Here is a 13,289-nt window from a genome sequence, read left to right as displayed (position 1 = left end):
GGCTTGGAGGGCCATGGGTTGTCATGACCTGTCTGTCTTTGTCTAACGGAAGTTCTGAAGGTGTTCGTAATGATCATGATACTTAAGAAGAGTGTAACACTTACTCTGTAGGATCATTGCATGTTCTCACATCATTGATTTATTTCAGTGTGTCAAGCGACAGGATCCCTGTATTTATAGTAATTCATTTGAACTGTTTTAGGGAAGTCAACCAGAAATCTTTTATATATCTCTGTTCGATCATCAGATTTTAAATTCACATAAACCTGCATATTACCCAATACATGACCAGCTGTCAGGTATCTGTTGAGTTTATTTATTTGTTTTGTTTTGTATGAATTGTCAGACTCATAAAATACAGAATGATTTTAAGTGACTTTAATATTTTATATCTATATTGGTTCAAATGTTTCATAAATTTGTGTGTAACATGGAAATAAACTATAGAGTTTATCCCATAACAAACTGTGTGACGCTGACTGTCTGTGGCTAAACTGTCTGGGGCAGAGGTGGTCAGTATGCTAGCATGGCGCAGTAACCCAGGAGCCTCTCACCAATGCAGTTGCTCTAGGTTTATATCCAGCAGAAGCTGGCTTCCTCTTCAACCATACGTGGGAAGGTCTGGCAGCAACCTGTCGATGGTCATGGGTTTCCTCCCCAGTGTATAGGTGATTGCATGTTCTTGAGTACAGAATAAAACACTAATCAAATATATAAATAAATCTAAACTGTTTTATCTGTCCTCTCATGAATCAGTTGGGCACGAATTCCATGTACATGTGGGTGTCTGGGTGTTATGCAGCCGAGAAATCTTCCACGTTTCAACCTGAAGCTATTGAACGTATAACATTTATATAAAAGTATATAACAAAATCAAAAAGTAGATGGTGATAATTTGTGTACAGTGATGTACTTTACCTGTGCATCTGTACACAAAGAATAGAGTTAATGAGAAAAATGAGCCTGCACAAAGAAAAATAGTCCAGCATTTTTGGGGAAGTCATTACATGCTCTGATGTGTGTTTATATTACATAAATTTTTACCCATTAACATGTATACAGCACACTCATTACTATGTATTTTCTTCTGTACAGATTTAAGCTGTAAATATTTCAGTCAAATAAACTAAATACTTGCGTAATAACGTCAAGGTTATTCTTTCTTTTTGGCAGTGTACATGCTGTTATTGTGATGGTTTTCTTGCCAACAAAACTACAGTACAGGCGTAGCTTATGTAGTACTCTGGCGGTGTTGGCATCCACTAATGTAAAGTACAGACGTAGCTTATGTCGTACTCTGGCGGTGTCTGCATCCACTAATGTAAAGTACAGGCGTAGCTTATGTCGTACTCTGGCGGTGTCAGCATCCACTAATGTAAAATACAGGCGTAGCTTATGTCGTACTCTGGCGGTGTTGGCATCCACTAATGTAAAGTACAGGCATAGCTTATGTCGTACTCTGGCGGTGTCGGCATCCACTAATGTAAAGTACAGGCGTAGCTTATGTCGTACTCTGGCGGTGTCTGCATCCACTAATGTAACGTACAGGCGTAGCTTATGTCGTCCTCTGGCGGTGTCTGCATCCACTAATGTAAAGTACAGGTGTAGCTTATGTCGTACTCTGGCGGTGTTGGCATCCACTAATGTAAAGTACAGACGTAGCTTATGTTGTACTCTGGCGGTGTCAGCATCCACTAATGTAAAGTACAGACGTAGCTTATGTCATACTCTGGCGGTGTCAGCATCCACTAATGTAAAGTACAGGCGTAGCTTATGTCGTACTCTGGCGGTGTCTGCATCCACTAATGTAAAGTACAGACGTAGCTTATGTCGTACTCTGGCGGTGTCAGCATCCACTAATGTAAAGTACAGACGTAGCTTATGTCGTACTCTGGCGGTGTCTGCATCCACTAATGTAAAGTACAGGCGTAGCTTATGTCGTACTCTGGCGGTGTCAGCATCCACTAATGTAAAAGTACAGGCGTAGCTTATGTCGTACTCTGGCGGCGTCTGCATCCACTAATGTACAGTACAGGCGTAGCTTATGTCGTACTCTGGCGGCGTCTGCATCCACTAATGTAAAAGTACAGGCGTAGCTTATGTCGTACTCTGGCGGTGTCAGCATCCACTAATGTAAAATACAGGCGTAGCTTATGTCGTACTCTGGCGGTGTCAGCATCCACTAATGTAAAAGTACAGGCGTAGCTTATGTCGTACTCTGGCGGCATCTGCATCCACTAATGTAAAGTACAGGCGTAGCTTATGTCGTACTCTGGCGGTGTCTGCATCCACTAATTTAAAGTACAGACGTAGCTTATGTCGTACTCTGGCGGCGTCTGCATCCACTAATGTAAAAGTACAGGCGTAGCTTATGTCGTACTCTGGCGGTGTCAGCATCCACTAATGTAAAAGTACAGGCGTAGCTTATGTCGTACTCTGGCGGCGTCTGCATCCACTAATGTACAGTACAGGCGTAGCTTATGTCGTACTCTGGCGGTGTCTGCATCCACTAATGTAAAAGTACAGGCGTAGCTTATGTCGTACTCTGGCGGTGTCTGCATCCACTAATGTAAAGTACAGGCGTAGCTTATGTCGTACTCTGGCGGTGTCAGCATCCACTAATGTAAAGTACAGGCGTAGCTTATGTCGTACTCTGGCGGTGTCTGCATCCACTAATGTAAAAGTACAGGCGTAGCTTATGTCGTACTCTGGCGGTGTCTGCATCCACTAATGTAAAGTACAGACGTTGTTTATGTCGTACTCTGGCGGTGTCTGCATCCACTAATGTAAAGTACAGGCGTAGCTTATGTCGTACTCTGGCGGTGTCAGCATCCACTAATGTAAAGTACAGACGTAGCTTATGTCGTACTCTGGCGGTGTCTGCATCCACTAATGTAAACTATAGGCGTACCGTATGTTATACTCTGGCGGTGTCGGCATCCGCTAATACAAAGTACTGGCGTAGCTTATGTCGTACTCTGGCGGTGTCTGCATCCACTAATGCAAACTATAGGCGTACCTGATGTTATACTCTGGTGGTGTCTGCATCCGCTAGTACAAAGTATAGGCTTAGCTTATGTCCAATTCTGAAGTGTTAATGTCCTATAAAAAATACAAAGTAGAGGCGTTGCTAAATTCATACCCTGACTGTTCAGATCCAGTAATATTGTTTGGCTTGCATATATTTGCCATTTCTAAGATGATACCATTATAAATGTACAGGATAAGCAGGAATGGGCAATCTCATTCCCACAGTCATGTTGCTAGATGTGGGTTCCTGCTAGCTTTCCAGAGATGGGTATGGTTGTCATAGGTGTTGACTAGAGAAGGGGGAAGTGCCCTGGAAGAAGACCAGCATCACTGCATCTTATAATGGCATGTGGTAAAACACACACACACACAAGAAGATGTTAATATAAACATCACTGTAAGCCACAGGCTCCTAAACAATATTGTTACCTGTCCAAATACAACTCCGTTGCGTGAATGCCATAAAGCATTGCCATCATACCAAAAAGTAGACATCGGGTCATGCAGCATTGCCATCATGCCAAAAATTAGACCGGGTCATGCAGCATTGCCCTCATGCCAAAACGTAGACATTGGGTCACGCAGCATTGCTGTCATGCCAAAAAGTAGACATCGGGTCATGCAGCATTGCCATCATGCCAAAAAGCAGCCATCATGTCATAAAGCACTGGGGGCCTCCTTGGCTTGGTTGGTTAGCGCGCTTACGCAGTGTAATGACCAAAGAGTCTCTCACCAATGCAGTCGTTGTGAGTTCAAATCCAGCTCATGTTGGCTTCCTCTCAGCAAGGAAGGGCTGTCAGCAACAGCAATATATAAATGAAACATTCTTATTCTTGAGTACGGCGTAAAACACCAATGAAATAAATACATAAATAAATAAATCATAACGCACTGCCATACCAAAAAGTAGCCATCAGGTCACAAAACATTGCCATCATGTCAAAAAGTAGCTGTCGTATAATAAAGCGGGTGTAGGACAAAAGGTCCACCCCAAAACAACCTAGGCCAAAATGCCCCTCGGGCAGAATGCCCATGCCTTATGTCAAAAGCGGACAAAATATACACTGCCCAAAAGAATAAAAACTAAAATATAAATAAAAACAAAATTTTACCATAATTACTGCATTAGGTGTATTTTTTGTGTTCATAATTTAAAATCGCATTTGGGTATACCATGAAATAAAGCATTGTAATACAAGGCATAATAATACACAAAAGCTGTTTTGAATTTACATATATTTCTGTTTATAGGAGTTATTTAACAAATATCTGAATTCATCAAATAAGGCCAAAAATCAATTTATTTTACTTCATTCTTTTGGGCAGTGGGTATTATGTCTGCTTTTGACATTAGGCATGGGCATTCTGTCCGAGGGGCATTATCACCTAGGGTGTTTTGGGGGTGGACCTTTTGTCCAGTGAACCTTTTGTTCGTATCCCCCATAAAGCACTGTAATGCCAAAAAGGAGGCATCAGGTCAAACAGCATTCCCATCATACCAAAAATTAGCGATTACCACACCAAAAAGTAGCAATTACCACACCAAAAAGTAACCAAAATGCCATAAAGCAGTGCCGTTATGCCATAAAGCAGGGCCGTTATGCCATAAAGCAGCAATGTCATGAACGAATGCAGCATTGTGATACCATAAAGAAGCTATGTCCTGGTATAAAACATCCAAACCATGCCAAAATGAAGCACTGTCAGCCACAAGACAACAACGTCCTGCCAAAATGCAGCACCTTCATGTTGTAAGCAGCACCATCAAGCATATCACAGAATACAGCAAAACAATAAGTACACATTACTACATTCCTCGGCAGAAATTTCTGAGACACAGTGAAATGTCCAAGTCTGAATACCATTTTTTACAGTAAACATAAATTTCATTTAGGTAATTTTCAGCAAATGTCATATTTTAATACACATGTTTATGTACTTTAAGAAGATAACAACAAAGATTCCATTTAAATAATCAGGTAAATTGTGGTTAAATACAAAAGAGAGCAAGTAGACGCTCACATTATAAAACAATATGCCCTGTTTAAATGAGTCTTAGTAAAGAAGGGAAAAGCCATATAAAGTTAAGGTTACATAAATATTGGAATTATATGTGCCCTGTAAGCATGAAAGTCCTTTACTGCTTCAACCCACAGGACCTTGGGTTGACCCTTATGGAAAAAAGCCAAGAAAACTGGAATACTTGTGTTATTCTTTTGATTTTGATGTCAAACAAACTTCTCAAATTTATGTTTTAGTGAAATACTAAGAGGGCTACCACTTTTTTTTTTACAAGTTTAAACTGGAACAACCACAACTACATGGCATCAGTTACCATTCAAATGTAGATCCGTTTTCTCCCCCTCCCCTCCTCCCCACCCCTACAATGGTACACATGAATGAATTACTTAATCTTCATATATGTTAAGACAATGCAATGTTGTATGATTTGAAACCTTAAATACACAAAGTCACCTGGCTTTCTTGTTTCAAAACTTCTGAAACTATTTTTTACCAACAAGTTTTTACAGAACCTTGTAAATTAAACCTTTGCCCACTCACCCCCTACATGACATCAAAATTTCATTTCTGAATTTTTTTTTTCAATAACTTACCAAGAATTTCTGTTGTCAAGCAATATTTTTTCCTTGTTATGTAAGAAATAACAACTAAAGTGATTTGAAATTTTGACTTAGGCCTAAGATCACTTTGTGATCCTGAGACCAGAGCCTTTATTCACAGGGAAGGGTTCTCACACAGCAAACATGTGAGGCTCCAGATTAGCTCTGTAGGGGTAACTTTTCTGTGTCCCCTCCGCCTGAACGCTGATAGTGGCAATCTCCCCAGCTCTTCTCACTGCCTCTATAAACTCCAGGCCCGGCAATGTGGACAGGTAGAAGGCCAGCCCTCCCAAAAAGGCATCTCCAGCACCCTGGAGAACAGAAAGAGGGGAAGAGTGTGAAGAGAGATATATGTAGCAATATGACAACATAGAACCTGGACTAAACGAGACATACTGGCATAATTGTATATACAAAGTATGTCAAATTCTGAACTTCATCTGCTATGTGCAGATTGTGCTGTCAAGACAAACCATATCAACATTTGCCTTGCAAACAATAGATGATGGCTTTTCCTTTCTGTGAGGGTATCACTCTGTCTTTTAGCACTATTTTACACATAATTTCAGATTAAAAATAAGGTCACAACATTGGGCGGAGAACAATGTTCAGAAGTGTAAGTCCTCACAGCCACATGCTATGTCATGTCTGATCAGTGAAACCATCACTTCAGGGCAGCAACATAAAGATGTAACCCAAAAGTGAAATGAAAACTACATGTATATCGATAAGACATCATGGAATATAAAAATGAATCATTTAACAGAAATTGTCAGCCTGATCAATATTCTATTTTCTGGCCATATTAGGTCACTTTAAACTGAAAGCAAAGCATTTCACACAAAATATGACGGCTGCCAGCATTACGAAGGGAGGATATTTATTTGATTATAACCACATTCAAGAAGTTTTCACTTACATGATGTTGTTATTGAGGTTAATGGTTGGGGAAAGTGGAGTAAACCTCCTCCCTTAGCCAAGTATCTGACAAACCTCCTGACTTAACGCTGCAGTCAAGGAAGCCAGAGGTGGAGTTTATACCAGCGACCTCACTGGACAAAGACATTTACAGTGAGCCTGAGTTTTTACTGAGGGGTTTTAAATTGAAGGAAGTATGAAGAACAAAAAGAACCAGACATAACTAACATACTCTGGGATATTTTTAGATTGTGACATTTAACATGCCCATTGTAACCCTGAACTCACTGTGCTGTCTATGGACTTCACTTTTTTGGCAGGGATATGTATAGGAGTAGTCTCCCCTTGGAAAGCAACAACAGCACCTTGTTCACCAAGTGTGATAATCACAGCCTTACAGCCTCGATCCAACAACAACAATGAGGCTTTCTTTGCATCATCAACTGACTTGACTGACATCCCAGACAAAATTTCGGCCTAAAAACAGACAGAAAAAATATGTCTAGAAAGATAAACTAGGTAATGTTCCTTTACACAAATGTCACAAAACACAAAAATTAGCATCTCGTTTAGTACCCTTTACAAATTACTCTTTGTTTCTTGCAGTCTCATATATTATCTAGTGACAGAATTTTGTAGCTCTGGAGCAAACTGGGTCCTTTACCACATGCACAAAATGTAACCGTTTAATGGACTAAAAGTCAAAAAGTTATAGAGAAGATGATAAAGTGATACTGTTTTCCAGGGTTGAATTACTTCTGGCAATGTCAGGCAATTAGGAGACAAGTTAGTTCCCCATTTCACCTCTGACTGATTGAGCACATTTTCCCATACATTCATGCTGCTTCCACATGTTTTAGTTTCTCAGTGATTCTTACCTCTGTCTCGTTTGGACACAGGATGTCCGACAGTGTAAACATTTCCTCAGGTAAATCTGACAGGGCAGGAGCAGGGTTCAAAATTGTCCGCACTTAAACAATGCAAGACAAACAGTACAGTGTAAAAGGTGAAAGGTTTCAGTTGCATTTTCCAAGCTGTCAAAGATACGTTTTGTGTATGCTAATATAAAGCACAATGACAATCTGCTATTTGCTTCTGATACATATACTCTGGTCTGGGGATACCAGACTTCTGCAGCATGTACTAATTTTTTCCCTACCAATCAATATAAATGTTACGTTAAAAACATAAAGCATGCTTTAAAATAAGTCAAAATATATGAGAAAATAACAATTAATTAAGGCAACAATGGCCTTAATTTGATTTTGGCGATTTTTGTTTTGTAAGGAAAAAATAGTCATTCACTTTCGTTTTCATTGTTAATGTCATTACAAAGTGAGCAGCCACAAAACATTGCAAATACATTATACATTCACTCTCCACAACCACATCATACATGTTCACCTTATTTTGGTCTGCTTATAGTGTTGCCAACTCTTAACAGGAACACAAGATCCCAGTGCTGTTACATTTACTGCTTCATTAAAGGACCATATTGCAGACACCCAGTCCTATACCAAAGACACCATACATGACACTCTATCCAGTTCAATACCACATAAGCCTAGCATGACACTTTACCCAGTCTAACACAAAACACGGTACAGACACCAGACATGACACTCTACCCAGCCCAATATCTGACACCAGACATAACTCTGTACCCCGTCCAATGCCACAATACCTGATCCAACACCCCAGACACCTGGCATGACACTCTATCTAGTCCAATACCCCAGACACCAGATATGACACTCTACCCAGTTCAAAATCACAGATACCAGACATGAGATTCTACCTAGTCCAACACCAGAGACCAGACATGACACTCTACACAGTCCGATACCACCAACACCAGACATCACACTCAATCCAGTCCAACACCACAGACACTAGGCATGACACTCTACCCAGTCTAATACCAAAGACACCAGACATGACATTCCGCCTAGTCCAACACCAAAAACACAAGGTATGACACTCTACCCAGTCCAATAACAGAGACCAGACATGACAATACACCCAGTCCAATACCAAAGCCACTAGACATGACACTCTACCCAGTTCAATACCACGGACACTAAACATGCCACTTTACCAAGTCCAATACCAAAGACACTAGACATGACACTCCATCCAGTCCAATACCATAGACACCAGACATGACACTCTATCCAGTCCAATACCACAGACACCAGGTGTGACACTCTACCCTATCCAATACCATAGACACCAGACATGACACTCTATCCAGTCCAATACCACAGACACCTGACATGACACTATAACCAGTCCAACACCACAGACACCTGGCATGACACTCTATTCAGTCCAACGCCACACACATTAAGCAATCAGCCAGTGCTAGCCTGAACAGATCAGTATCTGGCATAAACAGCCTCTAAATATCCGAGGTGCTATGAATACATGTATATAATAATATCATCAGATTTGAAGTTTTACCGCCATGTTTCCTGGCTAGTCTCATTGCCATGACTGTAATGGGTGGGGAAATTTCTAACTGACAGACGAGGACTTTTGCTGATTGGATGAGTGTCTCAGCAGCTATGACATCACTCTCGGTCAACAGCAGGTTTGCCCCTGGTACAATCACAATGGCATTTTGACCTGGAACAAAGGAATTAATTGCTAAATAAATATTTTTATTATGAATAATAGAAAAACAAATGATAAAAATGTTATGTCAAATCCTACAGTAAAGTGATGTTATTATTACTGAGAAGACGATGTTTCGTTTTTGTATTTATATGAAGACAATGCATCTCATTATTTATGGGTGCTTGATCAGAAATGTAAAGGACCACAACTGTCATCTTAAAAATCCAGCAACATCAGTGAAAAAATTATTACTACAACTTTAAATACTTCAATAACGATCGACTCAAAATTAGAGAAGCCTCTTTTAGGCTCACCTTCATCAGTAACTGAGATAGGAGCTACTCCTGTTGAGGCTTCTGATGTTCTATACACAAAATCTGAAAAATATTTTAATTATTGTTTGTGAACAGTCAATAAGCAGCCCTCTAATGCAATGCAGCCATTTCTTTAAACTGATCCCAAAGTCTTTAGGTGCTGAAAACAAGTACAGAGTGTAATAATGTATTCCATGATGACAAAAAAGTTGGAATAAAACAAGGTCTGATACATGGGGTTGTGTGGTTTGCGTTCCACTCCTTGATTTACAGGCAAATCGAGTTCACAACATATTATTTTTGATGGTGAAACATGAATTTATCCTGCAGGATAATACCCTGTCTTCCACTTTTCAAGATAAATAGGATCATTCAAACTTGAGTCATTTATTACATGTTACATCAATTACTGTGATGTCAAAAACTAAAGGCGGTGGGCCATGGTCTTGAGGTTAAATTTACTTGTCTTACAATCGCTAAGAACATATGAGGTTAAAACAGGCCTTAGACACAGAATTTGCAAATCTCCACTGCTCTCACTGCTTGTTATTCATAGAAAGCTTCTTGCCTTCCACCAGTATGATGTGCATATTTGTATGCCGCAAGTGCAAAACTTTGTCTGTAACTTGCAAACGGTGAGTGGTTTACCCATGAGCATTCCCTTCATCTTATAGGAGAAAAATTCTCAAATATGGTTTTAAGTTATTTGATTTATTTACTTGATTGGTGTTTTTATGCCATACTCAAGAATATTTTACTTATACGACCATGGCCAGCATTAACGTGGGAGGAAACCGGGCAGAGTCCGGAGGAAACCCACGACCATCCACAGGTTTGGTGTAACCAATAACAATCAAGTAAGTACATAAATAATCAAACACTATACTAGCTGCATGGTTCTCTATTTCTTGAAGGATTTTATCACCTCTGAAATCAAAACTAACTGATGTTCTCATTCTCCAGCTCCACTTGATAATTTAATGTCAATTTAACCTCAAAACAGGCCTGACAGGGCTTTGAAAGCATCACCTGATTAATTACATTTAAACATAACAGATGCAGCTGTGCGTGGGAAGGTCTTCCAGCAATCTGCTGATGGTCATGCATTTGCCCAGACTCTGCTTGGTTTCCTCCTATCATAATGCTGGCCGTTGTCGTACAAGTGAAATATTCTTGAGTACGGTGTAAAAGCGCAATCAAATAAATAAATAAATATAACAGGTGATATTATAATGTGCCTCACAGTAGATACCTGTATTAACACCACTGTCCTGCAGATTCTTCAAGTAATCATCGCCAAATGAGTCTGTCCCAATCTGAAAACAAATTATACAATCGTTTTATTTATCTGATTACAAAACATTATTTTTCTGTAAATATGAAAATGAAGTGTCAGAGTCAATAATAAGTACCTTGCAATAATTCTAACTTTCAATTTCATATATACTTTACCTTTTATAGGCAGATACTAAAGACATAAAGGTTTCTCTACATATAACACATCAACAGTTTTAATTCCAGTCACACGCATCCAAAATTATCAGTGGTTGGTTGACAATGCAACTCTGTGGAATAATATCAAGATCAAGAAAAAGAGAGTTCAAAAGTAGCTCTCTCCAACTCTCCTCTGATATGTCAAACAAGCTCTTTATGTGGAACACTGCCATGCATCTGGAAAGATGAGAAAAGGTTCAAGCAAAAATCTGATTGCTCATTTACATATTTGTGACACAATTTTAGAAAAACAAATCTCTAACCTTTGCAACCATGGCTGTCCTTGCACCAAGTCTGCCTGAGCTAACACACTGATTGGCACCTTTACCTCCAAACCCTATAGAAAACCGACTCCCGTGAATTGTTTCCCCTGGCTTGGGCAATCGAGGAACATAACTGAAAGATGATGAAAGAGAAAAAAAAAAAAAAACAGTTAAGAAAAGATCAACACTTCTGACACATAACATGGTATGAGTCAGAATTATTAACCAGAGTCATCTGTAGGGACCATTGTTTGCCGTGCTTTTTAAACTTTCCAAGTCAAACAAAATTTTAAAATGAATTTTAAACTTTTTGTTTCCAAGAACAAAATAATTGTAAATCATCATTAGCTGTTACATCCGCTGTATGGGTTTTGTATCATCTTGCACGCAGGCCTGTTGTTAAGTGAATGGCCCATGTCAAAAGAAGAGACTCATGTCGACAGACAGACAGAATAACCAACAGAGAGACAGAATGATTAACAAACAGACAGAGCAACAAACTGACAGAATGAAAAACATACAGACAGAACAACAGACTAACAGAACGATCGAGAGGTAGACAGAACAGACAGACAGAACACCAGACAGACAAAATGACCAACAGATAGGCAAAATAACCAACAGACAGATAGAATGACCAACAATCAGACCAAACAACAAACAGACAGAATGACCAACAGACAGAATGACCAACAGACAGAAAGAACAACAAACAGACAGACAGAATGTCCAACAGACTGAGAGAGCAACCGACAGACAGACTGACCCACCTGAATGACATAGAAATAAGCATATATTTGACAAATCTCAAGCCCAAACCAGCAAGAAATGGATTTGAACCGGCAATGTGGTATTGTTCATGGGCCTGTATGATATTTATTTGTTTATTTACGTTATTGGTGTTCTACGCCGTACTCAAGATTGAATATTTCACTCACCGTATATGACAGAGGCCAACATTTTGGTGAAAGGAAACCCGGCACAGCCCAGGGTAAACCCATGCACGGCCATGCGTAGGTTCCTGACAGACCCTGCCACACATGACCGGAGAGGAAGCAAAACATGAGCTGGACTTCACCTCACTGGTGACACAGTCATTGCCCCGTGCTGGCACGCCACCTACTCAGCCACTACCATTATAAGTACTAATATTAACAAGTGTGTAGGTTAACATGGTTACTTTCAATTAAGGATGCAGGGAGATGTCTTCCATGTTGTGGATTTTCAGAGAAAAGGGAGTATTCGGTCATGGTTTGTGCATGAACTATTACATTGAATTTGAACAGCCCGCCGTCCAGCCACGGTGAGCAGTTTGAAAGCGCTATTTGGAGCATGAGTTGCCGGTTGTCCACTTCCGCGCATGTTTTGTTGTTCATCAGTATTAAGCTTACAGCCGTAATCAAGTAGAACGTTGTCACTTTGATAGATCTTCCACACATTTAGCCTACCTTATCAGATCGACATTACAACTCCCGACGACAACCACATCCATCATAAATCTAAGTATTGTCTGTCGTCCGCTAATTTAGGTCATGAGCATCAAGGGCGATAACTTATGCTATGTCCATCAAGGGGTGGGGGTAAATATAGGACATTTCTTAAGTGAACGTAACACAGAAACTATTGTATGGACATCCAATAAAGCAACAGATTTAACAAGAGTACATATAATATGTCACTATTTAGTTTAATTTCGGGTCCGTTTCTTAGACTGAACGATAGGAACACGCAAACATGCAAGACTATTCTTAAATACACTTGAATTTGCCAATATAAGCTGTATAACACGTTCAGTGTGCAGTGTCGAATCGTTGTGATCGAATGTGAAATGGCGCTGAGTTCTGAAGAAAGTTCTACACTCGCTGCTCCGTTTCCTCTTCACAGAGGTGGCCTCCGTGACCATAGAAGTGAAATGTGATTGAGTACTTCGTAAAACACCCGCTCACCTCTCCGCCAAGTAAATGTTGAGGAAATATCGCAGGTGAGGCGAAAAACACGCGTATACCATTAAATCCGTCACGAAAATGAAA

General features: G+C 40.0%; 1 protein-coding gene across 2 annotated transcripts; it reads right to left on the bottom strand.

The window, feature by feature from the left end:
• Positions 1-5,421: 5,421 nt before the first annotated feature.
• LOC135468909 (ribokinase-like) lies at positions 5,422-13,289 on the bottom strand. 2 transcript variants are annotated; one of them, XM_064747378.1, is made up of 8 exons: positions 13,206-13,289; positions 11,260-11,392; positions 10,755-10,818; positions 9,503-9,565; positions 9,033-9,197; positions 7,448-7,539; positions 6,858-7,046; positions 5,422-5,962 (listed from the first exon to the last, which is right to left on the bottom strand). In XM_064747378.1, the coding sequence occupies exons 1-8, from the start codon at positions 13,265-13,267 to the stop codon at positions 5,783-5,785; spliced, it is 948 nt and encodes a 315-aa protein (XP_064603448.1). In that variant the 5' UTR covers positions 13,268-13,289; the 3' UTR covers positions 5,422-5,782. The 2 variants fall into 2 exon arrangements, with proteins under 2 accessions (XP_064603448.1, XP_064603449.1); XM_064747379.1 differs by lacking the exon at positions 13,206-13,289 and adding an exon at positions 12,708-12,764.

Source organism: Liolophura sinensis, chromosome 6 (genome assembly GCF_032854445.1).
Source record: "Liolophura sinensis isolate JHLJ2023 chromosome 6, CUHK_Ljap_v2, whole genome shotgun sequence".
Lineage (NCBI taxonomy): Eukaryota > Metazoa > Mollusca > Polyplacophora > Chitonida > Chitonidae > Liolophura > Liolophura sinensis.
The sequence above is the reverse complement of the archived record's forward strand: the minus strand, read 5'-3'. Positions and strand labels throughout refer to the sequence as shown.